The 14,973-nt window shown below is 32.6% G+C and overlaps 1 protein-coding gene across 2 annotated transcripts in view; it reads right to left on the reverse strand.

Annotated features, from left to right (window-relative positions):
* Window positions 1–1,011: 1,011 nt before the first annotated feature.
* Rbfox1 (RNA-binding Fox protein 1) overlaps window positions 1,012–14,973 on the reverse strand; it is a 402,117-nt gene continuing 388,155 nt past the window's right edge. For both annotated transcript variants that reach the window (XM_072529091.1, XM_072529090.1), the window contains one exon: window positions 1,012–14,400. In XM_072529091.1, the coding sequence (XP_072385192.1) occupies window positions 14,362–14,400 (39 nt within the window). In that variant the 3' untranslated portion in view covers window positions 1,012–14,361. The remainder of the gene's footprint in view (window positions 14,401–14,973) is intronic.

Consider the following 14,973-nt stretch of genomic DNA (forward strand, 5'->3'; position numbering starts at 1 on the left):
CGTAAATTCTTAATTTAAATTTTTTTAGCGGATGGCAGATGCCCTCCATTGAAATTAAATCTAAAACTATCTTTCTATTTTATTTCTTACCTCGTTATCGAGTACTAGAAACTAAATTCAGTAAGAATTTTTGCCGTGATGAACGACATGTGGAATGCAAATTGTAGATACCCTTGTCAACTACTTTATCAATATGTCTGCTTTGCAAGTTGTAAAAAGAAAGGGCAGTGGTAAAAATTTGAATTAAGTTTGGCCAAATAGGAAATCTTAAGATTTCTAATGTTGTTATTAGATGCGTTATAACGTCTGTAAATAATTATTTTTCTATGACAGGAGATTCCCTGCATTGAAATTAAATCGAGAACTGTCTTTCTGTTATATATTTTTTATTTATTGGATTTCTTCATGATGTTTTCGCATATTTATGATCTAAGAGGCATGGTATAATGTTGAGTCCTTACACTCCAGTGAAATATAAGTTAAATCTCCAAATTTTTCACAGGTAAAATTTGGCGTATCCGAAAGGTCCATTTTGTATCTTCTGTATCTGCAAAAGCATAACCTGACCTTTCTGTTAATAGTTTTTATAAAATATTTATTTGGCTTTGAATGAAACCTACGTTTTTGTGAAAGTGCGGGTTGCTCTAGCTTAGGTGAAAAAGACTGACACTGTTTTTAATTTTATATAAACGGATTACCTTTTAGTTTCAGACGATGGCGGTGTTTACTGCATGCATCGAAAGGTAATTGATGTATGTTTTCTCCGTTTGAAGGCATCTTTGTCTAGATTATCTGCTATTATATTACACTTTATTCCGGAATGACCTTTAACCCAAACAATAATAAATTCTCTACCGAGCTTAGATATATCATAGAATAACCTGATAGTCTTTACCTCAAAATGATCGAGTTGCTTACATCTATTTTTTTAATTAAAATTGATACAATACAAAATAGTTGTTGCTGCATTTTGTTTTATGGACAGGTAAAAAGAACAATCAAACACATTGGCCTTAATCATTTTCTTTATTTTATTATATTTGTCACATACACATCACCACTCATATCACCTGACAGGAAGTGTGAACTCGAAACAAAATAGTTAAACAAAAATAACAAAATGTTGATGTAACGTTTATATTTGTGCTTCGTAACTTTTTCACTTAAAATTATAAACTCTTCGTATTTGTCCGATTGCGATGAGAAAAATACAGATAATGTAAAAAAATGAAACACAACCGATATAATTGCGTGGATTAAACGAGAATCTGCCAGCCTATCACAACAATTGGGGAGGAATTTACGAAAAATTTGTATCTTGCAATATTGTACATTATTTTTATCCCATAATAGATATTGTAGACGTTATTTAATAAAGATAAAATATACAGCAATGTTTGTTCAAATAGGTTTTAAAACTTCCTGGGAGGTGGCGCTCCTGATGGTTTTATAAAACTAAGCATAAGGTTAGGTAGAACATCTAACCTAAAATGAAATTTTTAACTATTTTAATATTCAAAGCGGGAAAGTTTCGATTTGATTTGTAATGCAGTATTAAAAACATTTTAAGAACGTTGCAATTTGTTGAGTTCAATTGGGTTGTGATACGTTGGCTATATTCTCATTTTTGACATTTTCTCTATTTAATTCGAGTACATAGGATGATTTGTACGTGTATGGGATATATACAGCGACTAGAGAACAGTTGGCTTCAATCAGTTGGATGTATTTTCTAAAATGAAAAGTAGATACATGGTAAAATAAAATAAAAAAACTAACAGTAGAATAAAATGAAAAATTGTACATGTTAAAAATATACGTATTGCTAAACTTGTATATAATTTTTTCAACACAATTTTTTACATAAATATATGACAGCTAAGGTAACCATTTGGCTTTCGAGAAGCTGTAGAAATTGTCTAATATGCACTATAACCTTTGCACCAACATAGTAAATGCTCTCCGGATTCTAATAAGGTTTATTGGCCAGTTTTTTTTAAGGTTTTATAGCGAAAAAATAGCAGGAAATAGTTTGTTAAAATTGTTATTATTTTCCAAAAATTGTAATTTTCAGTTAATCATGAGCAAAAGAAAATAGATAAATTAAAAATTACATAGTGCAAAGAACTTTATCCTGATGTTGGTTATGGTGAATCAAAAACAAAAAGAGAGGAGTTTACAAATAAATTCCATTAATCACTAATCAATACAATAAAAATGCCAGCAAAATGTACTATATAAATAGCCTTTGAAGCATTTAAAAGAGTACGTATGAAATGACTGTCGATGAAATGGATTGTGAAAACAACATAATTGTACATTGCCTCCCTCCTTATCATTGTGAGCTGAACCCTAGTAATTTTCAATAAAATATATAAGAAAATGTAAACTGATAATATTTTTATTAATCAAGTGTATATTTGTTTTGCAGTGTGTTAAAATAACCGAAAATGTAGTCCAAATGTTCACTATAATTAAGTTTAGCAATAAGCATTAAAATGAAAAAATGACAAAGAAAATAATCAAAAATAATATTAAATATAAGTTGCCCAATTAATAATATATAAAACAGTGTCCTTTTAAAGCATAATTATTCAGATATATTAAATTGATTACATTTTTCAGATTCCTGAGATATACAAAGTATACAAAGAACATATTTTTTAAAACACTCAGATGGTATTAACGATAAAATAAATAATTTTAAAATTCGTCATTAATTTTCTGTGATTGATAACGGTGAGGCATTGCAAAGAGTTTAAAAATCAATCAAATTATTCTAACCATTTCACGGGTACACCAGTTCTGAGCCTGTGCGTCCAAAAGAGTTCATCATTATAAGGTCAGCATCGAGCAAAAGAACAATGTCTTTTTACTCGATGGAGGCCAGACTGTCAGAGGCGGTACTATTTAAATTACCGTCAGATGTAACCAACCGATGAATAGAATTATTTACATTAAAATATTAAAATAGTGAGAGGGTTAACAAATGTACTATATATATATATATATATATATATATATATATATATATATATATATATATATATATATATTATATAATCCACATATATAAATACAGCTGTAACACTCACGCCAACAACGTGAAGACAGCGGCCTTGAGGTCAAAATAAGACAGAACAGCAAGGCGAAATACCAACCTCTAGTGCAATAGAGCGGTACATTTAAAGAATATGATAAATTTGGGTGACAACTTGTCAGTTGTACTGATCTCAAAATGTCCATTTTCGTAAGCTTTTCACACATTTAATATCATTGACTATTACATATCTTTTTAAGGTAACACACATGTAATAACTTCTCTATGGATGTTTGGTTTTTCATATTGTTCTTTTTAGATGAACTGATGATGCTTTCTGAGTAGAAAGCGAAACGTCTTCAATAAATAGATGAAGTAGTCACCTTCTTTGTCTTTTATTTCTCCACTTTGACCGAAAAACCCACCACTTTTAAGGAGTGTTCCTTAATTTATATTGGATTGACGGTCGTACTCCTTTTCACGATGTCATAAAAATTGCATTGAATAGTCATTTTACATAATATATTGAGACAAACTTGTTTCAAATATAACGGATAGACACTTGGCTACGTTAAAACTTCTGTTCCGGCTACAGTTACAGTCTGAGATGTTAAGCGTTACTTGCAGCTCATTAGATTATGATAGATGAAGACAAATTCTAAAACAGACGAAGAGTAAATAGCCGCCATCTACCATTTGACGAACATAACTAAAATAATTTGTGCCTGAGTCAGACTACATACAGATGTGAATATTGTTGAATTTAAATAAATAAATATATAACTAGACACTGAAACTTTGTGACTATAAATATATTGACATTAAAAATGATTAAATTTAATTATTAATGGGACATCTTTTACAAATAAAAATGAGATTTAAAAGTGAAAACACATCCTTTAACTCTATACAACGAAACAAAAAACGAATGAAAAAAAGAACTGTACATATCTAGAGAGCTAAAATGTAGTCGATATGTAATGCAGACTTTAAGGTCTACCTAAAAGTAAGAGTATCAAAATATAGATAATCAAAACAAATTACAATAAACACGAAGGAAATTGACGTTTCCGTGATACTTATACTCATTTACAGTGATCGCCGCTAATTTTTCAAAAAATACAATAACGGCCTTGTTGAAGCATAAAAAATTAGCAAACTTGCTTGTAGGTACATCATAGTTGTACCATTTTTCATTTCATTTTTTTGCACACAATTAAAAATGGTATTTTTCACTGGTAACCTCAACAAGTTGTGGTTTAACTATATGAACGTATTTAATAAATCTAAAATATTAAAATAGGCTTTACTCTTTTAACAATCAATGCACATAGGAGTTTTTGACTTAGGGAATAATAACTAAGCTTTACCAATCATATCTTTCATCGAACTATTCAGATAAATTCGGCTACGTGTGAAATAATTCTTTAGAAAACATGTTGATCCACAAACCTACAATACTACTCACTTTAAAGTGAATTTGCCAGTCTGCAATCACTCTATAAACAATAAAAGGTTTATCAAATTTGGAAAACACTTTTTTAAGATGTTCTTGTCTTAAATAATTTGTAGCGGAACTAGAAGGCAAACAATACGATCAATTTATTTTTCAGAAGCTTTTGATCACAAAATCTAATTGTTGCTGAATTCCGAAGAAACTTGAAAGCTTTTAGTATTTCAGAAAAATAGCGGCGTTCACTGTATATGTCATCATACAAAATATTATTTTACATAAACTTTATGTCTACCAGTCAGTGTAAACGTATCTTACAACTAAAAAACTAAACTAAATTTATTTATATTTATAATATCAATAAGTTTGTCATGTTTCTAACGTAATTCTACAGAGTAGTATCAAAAAATTACTGACCATTTTACTTTGATACAAAAAAAGGGCTTCGGACTTTACTTCTGCAGCGGTAAAAGATGAGTGGTTTGTAAGATAATTTGAGTATTTGGTTGATACATTAAATCAGTATTAAGTTACAGGGTATAAAAGAATTAAACGATCTGTTAAAATAATATCATTTGGGCAGCTTTAAAAAAATATAGAACATCAGATTAAAATAAAAATTTATAATATCGTCAAAGATTATTTAACAGTTTTGTGATTTGGAGCTAGTGACCAATGATCTCATCTTGTATCTGTATCAATATTGTACAATATATACTCTATTCATTGAACTCGGTCTCAACTGTCAATGGTTTGTTTTTTAACCAGGAGTAATTCAAATTTACCGCGCCGTTATGCTTGTTTGTAATTGGTCCAACCGCAGGCAAGTTTACTCCAATAAATTATGACAATTTGATACTAATGACATTTATAAAATTTTAAAATTAAAAATTTATATCGACAATTTTTTGTATTTTCTGCGTTATTCCTTTAATTTTTAGATTTTTCGTTTGCATTTATATAAAAGATAGTTCTTTTCAGGACTATTTAGCGCCGTGTTAGTGATATTAAGATAACAATATGGATTAAATGCCAAGTAATGGTAATAGTATGGTGATTACCCTTCTCCACCTAAAAAACGCCGAGTAGATTTGGGTCATTTATCATCAAATGAAAAAACAATGCATTATAAACATGTACAAACAAATAAAAATTGATAATCCTGGAATGAAAATAACAGCCATGGTGGCAAAAATAAAACAGCCAACAGATTAGTTTTGCAGAATAGGTATTGTTAAAATCAAGACTTGCTAAAGTAATGTGCTAATTTTAGGCGTTGCGAATTCAACTATTTACAGAACAATTAAGGAATATAAGCAGACTGGAACAGTAAGATGTCCTAAAAATATTGGCGGTCGATCTTATATCCTTGCAACATACGATGAAAGAGTTCTTTTTATGATGACAGGTGCTAGATGGTTTGGGCAGGGCAAATGTAGCCGACAGGTGGCGTGACGAGATGATGAACTGTAATAGACGTGGAATCCCCTTTAAAATAGGTTCAATATAATAACGTCGTTTTGGCAATGTTGTCATTTTTGTTTCTCTGTTAGCCTCAATGACTACTCTTCTTTCCTTCAATGTCTATTATGCTCCGATCACTAGCAAAGAAAATTCGATATAGTGTCGTTTTGACAGTGTCTTTGTCTTTGTTTTTTGTGTTAACGTACTGGATATCCCATCCTCTTTCATTTAACGTGTTACACGTAGTAATCTGACTAGTAACAACAGAGATACGATATGTTGCCATTTTGGCACAGTCTTTGCGTTTGATTTTTGTTTTAACATATGCGTTACCACATCAACTTTCCATCGGTACCTTGCACGTTGTTGTACGTTGAGCTGTTTAGACGTTACAAGCTTAGTGTCCTTTTGACAATGCCGTCATCTTTGTTTTTGTGTTAACGTATTCGTTACCCCCCCCCCCCCTACCCTTATTTGGTTTCGGTCACGAATAAAGGTTCGGAACCATGCTAAGTTACGCGTTGGTCGGTAATTCAATGCTTACCGACAGTGACGACGTCACAGTCTGGCCCAGCCGGCCCATACTCTACTGTACGACAGATAGTACACAGCTTTTTTTTTCAAGAATGAAATGCCCGTTTTAAATAAAATTTTAAGTGAAATAAAATAAATATTTATCTTCTTTTACAATGTGACAAAGGAACTCTAAAGATTCTTCAACTTCTTCATAATCATAACAATCCAACATTTTTTTATTGTAATTAGAAAAACAAAAAAATATATATTGGAAATGAATTGGAAAAAATTATTCTTCTTCTAGTGCCGTCTCCACTAATGAAGGTTGGCTATAACCATTGCAAATTCGTCTCTATCTTCTGCTTTTCTTACGAGCGTCTGTGTGTTTAACCCGGTCCAGTCGCGAATGTTTTCTCAGCCAGGATATTTGTCGTCTACCAGGACCCCTTTTTCGTTCGATTTTACCCTTCATAATCAGCTGCAACAACTCGTAATTATCATTTCTAAGTACGTGCCCCAAATAAGCTGTCTTTCGCCTTTTAATGGTGGTCAAAAGTTCTCTGTCTCTTCCCATTATGTGCAACACCATTTCGTTCGTAATATGATCGATCCACGGTATCTTCAAAATTCCCCTAAAAAGCCACATCTCAAAAGCTTCCAATTTTCTCATTAAGTCAACATTAACAGTCCACGCTTCGACACCATAAAGAAGAACAGAGTGGATATAAAATTTTACCGTCCGATATTGGATTTGCCGATTGAGTCTTTGGTTACTCAGAAATTTCCTCGTCTTCAAAAAGGCTGCTCTTGATTGCCTTATTCTTGAGCGAATTTCTCATTTCGGATTCAGATCTTCCGTAATCCAGACTCCTAAGTATTTCATTTTATCCACTTGCTCAATATTTTCATTTTTTATCTGTATCCTTGTAATGACTTTGCCCCTCTTACTGATAACCATGATTTTTGTTTTCTTTATGTTTATTGTTAAACCAAACTGTTCCCCAGTATCACAAATTGTGTTTAGTAACGTCTACAGGTCTGTCTCACTTTCAGTGATAATTTCTGTATCGTCAGCATAACGGATGTTATTTATATTTTCACCATTTATCTTGATCCCTTCTGTACAGTTTTCAAGTGCTTGCGAAAATAACTCTTCGGAATATATATTAAATAGTAATGGTGAAAGAACACAACCCTGTCTCACTCCTCTACTTATCTGTTGCGCATCCGTGCTATTTCCATCTAATGTTACCACAGCCTGTTGGTAGTCCTTTTCTCTTAAGACATTCCATGAGAATGTTATGTTTAACTTTGTCGAAAGCTTTCTCATAGTCTATAGACACAACGGAAAGATCTTTTTGTTGGTCTCGACATTTTTGGGCAATAGTTGTGAAACTACACAGAGCTTCCACTGTTCCGAAGCCGTTACGCAAGCCAAACTGTCTATTACTCATATCCGCTTCGCACTTTCTGAATATTCTTGCATGTATAATCTTTAAAAATGTTTTTAATAAGTGTGACATTAAGCTGTATATCTATAGTCATTACAGTGTTTGGGGTTCTTGGTTTTTGGTAGCGGAACAAAAGTCGATAGCAGTCATTTTGTAGGTATCTCACCAGATTTGTAAATGTTGTTAAAGAGTATAGTTATTGCAATTACATTGTCTTGTCTTCGTCTATAAAAAATTATAATTCAAACATAAACAAACAAAGTTAGGTGTGAGGTCGTCCGATAGTTATTACTGGATTACTGCAAGGCCGAGATAATCAACCAAAAAAGAAGGTGACTTTTCTAGTAACTTTCTTGGGTGTGAATCTGTCTTTTTAGTTTACTCCTGGTTAGAAAACAAACCATAGTAAATTTAGGATAAATAATGAATTTTGTGCTCTTGCAAATTTTTACCTTCGACTAGATTCAGGCAACAAACATTACATCGTTGACTGACAGTTTTAGGCACCACACATTACATTGGAGTACATATGAATTTTAATTAGAGAAAAATGTCACTCAGTTGTTAATTAAAAAACATACAAGTGATACTGTGGTCATTGAATAGTTTACATCTAGGTGAATTGAGATATTTAACTTAATTTTTTGAATACAATAAGCATTTTACAAGAGCAACAAATAATACAACAGATCAATCTACAATTTGGTCACGCTACAATCGCTGAGATATATTCTTATTTCATTTTCTTTTTGGATTTTTGGAACTTGGACATGTCAAAACTGAATATAATTAATTAGCAAACTTTTTAGAATATAATACTTACAGGAAAAGATATGGGTGAATATTTTTAGTAACAGTTTTAGTTACCTGCATGTAGCTGTATGTAAGATTAAGATTACTTTGTCCTAGAATAATCAAGTTATTGAGTATTATACCGATACTATACAACACCGATATAAATCAACAATAAATGAAATTATTTAGTAAACACTACTGCATTTGGTTTGTTGAGTACTATAGAAATGAGTGTAAAACAATTTGTTTGATTTTCGCTGCAAAAGTCAGTGTCCAGAGCAATATATATAAGAAACATTTATAAGTAATTGTGAAATGGTTTTAAATTATCCTTTGTTCGCTAGATCCTTATTACAAAAAACAGTATTGTCAAACTATAACTATTAATGAATATTATCCTCACGTGAAAAATAATCGTCTTTGTTCAATATATACAGTTAAAACTTTATTACCCACGAGTATGGCGGACAAAAACCATTGCACTAGTGAAGTGAGATTCTAGAAATTGTGAAGACTTGTTGAATATTATGGCAACATTTGTTGATATATAAGATTATTACTAGATAAAGAAAATATTGTATAGTGTCTTTTTTCGAGAACTGTGAAGTTCTCCAGTAATACTTTCAGATAAAGCTAATTGTGATGTTTTTTCGAATTGTCTTTGTGAAAAATAGTTGTTTAAAATACATAAATCGGAAAATGTGTTCAACTATACGTGCATCAAATAACGAGAACTGTCGATTCTCTGTAGTAAAAAGAAAACTGTAAGGCAAAGGCCAGTGTGTATCAATTTTAACTAAAAATTACTTTGTAACAAGTACCTAAGTATTTGCTTCTTAAAACTGATTTATTATACTAAAGTAATAGCACAATAAACATAGTGACTATTCAAGGTTATGTTAAAATTATAGCTCCTAAATTACCAGATCAATTTGAGCAATTTCTGAGATAATCGAAAAAACTACGTAGGTCACTAACCTCAAAATCATACTATTTTATATAATCAATATCAACGACTTCTATGACGATGTCTAGTGACAATACTGCAAATGGTTTTGTCTGTAAGTCTGCTGCAAGTATTATATTGTGAGTTAAAAAGTCTTCATTATTCGCTGTTCAAAGTGTTCGATCTCTTTTGAAAGTTTACTAGAAAATTACAATTGCCAGCATAACATATTACTGGAGTTGGGCAAAAAACATTGAACTATAAAATATAGTGGAATTTGAGAACTATGAAAGGAGTTCCCGATGAATATGTAAATACTGTAAGAGACATGTGTGAGTAACTTCCTCAGGTAGATAACAGCAAAACCACAGGGTAACATTCCCTGGTTCTTAATGCATGCCGATGATGCAGTATTAGGAAATAGTGAAAGCGATTTAGAACAAAAACTGGAACAATGGAGACAGGATCTTGAGGAAAAAGGTCTAAAATCTAGGAAAAAAACGACGAATTTTGGACAGTTAAAAAGAAGGAGGAATAACGAACATTTAGATGGATGACTGGATTGACAAAAAAAGATAGAATTAAGAATTAGTATATCACGAGAAGTCTCGGGGTGGCGCCGATTGATGCCAAGATGAGAGAGCATAGGTTGAGACGGTTTGAGAATGTTCAACGTCAAGACGTTAATCACCCGATACGAAGAATTGCTGATCTGCGGGTTCCTGGAAGGAGTAGGAGAGGAAAACCTGGGGGAAGACGCTTAGGCAGGACATGTCGGTAAAGAGGATTGTAATTGGTATGGACCAAGATAGAAACGCATGGATAAACATAATTAGGGAAGTTGACCCAGGGATAAAGACGAAGAGAATGATGATAATGGTGAAAACATTTCCTGTCATATATTTTTCTAATTTATCGAGAATATTCTTCAGTGGGGTCGTATTATTTTACGGACAAAAAATGAAGGACTCATAGTCCAAAAAGTCTTGCACAAGGAGTATTCAAATTTTTTACTTAACACAACAGATGAAACGTATTTGTTAATAAAGGTAATTTGTGAATTTAGATTTATTTTGTGTTTGACATTGCTGGAGCTTGCCTTATTGAAGAAATTTTGAATTTGAAAGTCAATCAATTAGAGTACAAACAGTTTTAATTGTTCATATGGCTAGAAGACCAACAGGTCTCGATTATTTGTAATTACTTTGTGAATTTGAAGAAAAAGTAAACGGAAATGCCATGAGATAACCAACGATATCGGGACAGACTTGTAAGACGCTTGGTGTACTCACAGTTTGCCTGTAACCAAGTCGTGGACGCTCATGGAGAAAAAGACACATATATGTGTTAAGGATGTTCTGCTGGACACCAATGTTAAGAATCCCCTGTGAAACCCAAAGAGTCAGGACTACAACAATTAAACATCAAAAAAATACCAAGAATACAAGTAACAGAACAAATAAAAAGGTATTTGGGACAAGTTTTCCACAAAATACACGGACCACATTGTCGCAACTATTCATGTTCCTCTGTTAGAATGTGCAAGAATGGCAAAAGATGGAGAAATATGGGAAAGATCAACTCATTTTTTTTGCATGAACCAGATATTATCATCATCATCATTGGTGCTACAGCCCTATAAAAGAGCCTTGACCTTCCCAAGTCTATTACGCCAGTCAGTTCTATCCATTGCCAACTGTTGCCAGTTTGCTGCGCCTATTTGTCTACCATCCTCATCTACACCATCCCTCCATCTGAGTTTTGGTCTACCCATTTTTCTACTTCCCACAGGTTGTGACATAAGGATTCTTCTAGGAGGGTTGTTCTGCTGTGATCTTGCCAGATGTCCTGCCCATCTTAGTCTTCCTATTTTTATAAAGGATACTACGTCTTTACCACCAAATATATGTTTATATCTGTGATATATCTCGTAGTTGTACCTCCTTCTCCAAACACCATTTTCACAGATGCCACCAAATATTCTTCTCAGGATCCTTCATTCAAATATAAGCAGGAGATTTTCATCTACCTTGGAAATGGTCCATGCCTCCGACCCATATGTCAACACTGCTGTATAAGGGTTTTGTATATGGTTATTTTTGTTTTTTGGCTTAAGTTTCTGCTTCTCATATGTCTACTCAGTCCAAAATAGCATTTGTTTGCTAGGATTATTCTTCGCTTGATTTCTTCCGTCATGACGTTCTCCTTGGTAATCAGGGAGCCTAAGTATGTGAATTTGTCCACCACTTCAAAGGTAGAATTATCAACCGTGAATTGGTGGCCGATGTTACTGGCTCTATTGTTGGGTGTTGATGAACCAGATATTATAAAAGAAAAAACGTAGAAAATGTACTACAAACTTTTAAATCTCCTTTCCATACAGGAAAGGAGATTTAAAATATCCTGTATGGAAAGTAGATTTCCATACTGTGTATGGAAACAACAGTACGACAACTGTGTATTTCCATACAGTTCCAATATTTATTACTTGTTCTTTATCAATGTTAACTTTCATTGTTCTGTAGTAAATACGTACTAATCAATCCAGAAATTAAATTTCTATATTTAAAACAGTTTACTCCCTCGATTACATTGATTATGAGTGTTGAAATAAAATAAGCATATAGTATATGTATATTTGATCTCCTTTCGAATTTTAACGAGAAGATTTCTCAGGGACACATTTAAAAGTTTTTAAGATTAAAAAGAAAACACATTTTCCGACACTGCATCATAAATTCATTTGAACCTTTGTCATGTAAGGACCAAAAAAATCGATATCTTTTTATGTCTTTTTTATTTTGGGAAATATGTCCTTAACCTCAATTGAAAAATAAAAGTTTTTATTGCGATACCAGTACTACTAAATAATTTTTTGCAGATAACTAAATGGTGAGTGTGATATATCTGCTAAATATATGTAAAACTTTCCTATCAAAAAGAAAACTATTTTCCCTTTGGTAGGATAAATAATTACCTCGAGACATACAATTCATAATTACTACAACTAACAGTAAGTAAAGAACGATTGCGCATCACGCGCGGCGCTGATCCCCCACCTCCGCGATTTCGTGCGCGCTGCTTACCCAATGTCCTCTGTGTGTGGCATCGGTCTGAGCCAATCCTAGCACCCCCCCCCCCCAACGAAATTGAAGCGATTCTTGGGTGGCAGGGAGTTTGGAAAAGACGAAGAGCTCAAAGATGAAGTGATATCCTCGCTTAGACGTTTTTAGCGGTAGAGGATTACATTACCGGCATCGAAAAACTGATTCCACGATACAGTAAAATACCTTGAGAACCAAGGCAACTGAATTAAAAAAAATACCCTAAGGTACTGTGACTTTGAAAATAAAATTTTGGGTTGATATCTTTCGTTTTTAATTTTTTATGCCAAAAGGTTTTGTACTTTTTGGACGACCTTTATAATTATTAAGGGAAAAATTGAAGAAAAACGTATAAGAAGAAAGAAAAAATTGTGGTTCAAAAATATGAGACTTGACCAGAACTGAAAGAGACGTCCTCAAACATCAAGCCCACGAAATTCATTACTATACTAGTCACCAACTTCAATAGAGATGACACAAAGGAGGAGGATTGCTTTTAAATCCTTAAAGATCTTGAAAAGTGGGACCTGAAGGATTGACGAATGTGACCTTTATTAGAATTGCAAGAATTAAGCGAAAATAGATATAGAATAAAGGAAATGGATAGTCACAGAAGGCATACAGTCAAATTTATTCTATTCAGTATCAATATAAAATCTTCATTTAACAATACGAGGCATATTTCCCAAAATTATATCAAATCTGTTAACTCTAGATTTACATAAAATAAACATAAATCATAATTACCAGTATTATACTTATTTAAAGAGCTATTCTCACTAGCATCAAATGTGCTATTTCTCTTCTACTACTACAAAGGAAGTAATATAGTCTATTCTAGTTTTGTCACATATTCAATCTATATCTGAGATTCATTCAGAAACAATATGGATTCTAGATAGAACCTGAGAACGAGAGTAACAAAAAGATCCGGTGAAAAATATACCTAATCTGTTAAGACCAAAATTGTTCTCAGACTCTATGCTAAACCAACAAGAAAGCTCAATAATTGGTGGTCCATGTAAGCACCGGTGGTCCACTTTTTATTACAGTACGGTCCATATACATCTCTCTAGCTGTTCCACGTACTTTGTTTCTTCGGCAGTGAAAACTTAACAAACAAAAACAACTTGAGTATTTTAATTCCAAGAGTTTGTGAAATAAAACTTTACTGTGTAATATTATCAGTACTTATTGGACAGTATCGTGTGCGGTAAGTTTGATTTATCAACCACCAACTCACATACAATTTGATACCTTTCTCATATTATGAATTAAACTACTTGTACGGAAAAAGCAAAGAGATGCATTGAGGATCGCAATACATATCCTTTTAGAGTATAAGTTTACGGAAACCTTTAACTTAATCCTAATGCTTAAACGTTAGAGAGCTGGGTTAGCTTTTTTGGGCTATCACAAGGGCTTTTACGTTAGTGAGTTTTCAGCTCTTTGGCTCTTATTTTCCTTATTTATCATAAAATCATAATGTTTGTTTTGTGCTGCATTGTGCTACGTACACAAGACGAGTAACAATAGTTTTTTTTTTAATTTGAGTATTTAGGTTGGTAGGCCTTACGGAGCTGCTGATATGTTCAGTATGGCGTGAAACGGTTGTAACTGCTACGATACATCTGAAAAAAAGACATATATGTTAATAAATCAGTTTTAATTATAGTTGTTTATAATATATTTATAACATACACAACGTAAACCTTGATCTCTCCTAATGGAAGAACAACGAGTCAGATTGATCACATCTTAATAGATTCAAGGCATGGAACAGACATAATAAACTGCAGAAGTTATAGAGGCGCAAACATAAACTCAGGTCAATGCCTAGTGATCTCAACATTGAGGGCTAGAATTTCAAATACTAGTAAAGAAAATAAAATGGATACAAAAAAATTGAATGTGCAAAAGCTGAGAGATGCGACAATTGCAGAACGGTACTCGGAAAACATCAGCAAAGGAAGACATTAAAGCAGCAGCGAAAGATGAAATAGGAACAGAAATTTGTGCCCGCAAAAATCATGGGTTTGACGATGAATGCAAGAATGCAACAAAAGAAAAAAATGAAGCCTACAGAAAGATGCTTACCAGACGAACTAGAATAACTAGAGATAATTACCAGACAAAGAAAAGGAGAAAAAAGGGGATACACAAAAGAAAAAAAACGAAACCACCAAAATATATATTATATTATA

This window comes from Diabrotica undecimpunctata, chromosome 4 (assembly GCF_040954645.1).
Source record: "Diabrotica undecimpunctata isolate CICGRU chromosome 4, icDiaUnde3, whole genome shotgun sequence".
Lineage (NCBI taxonomy): Eukaryota > Metazoa > Arthropoda > Insecta > Coleoptera > Chrysomelidae > Diabrotica > Diabrotica undecimpunctata.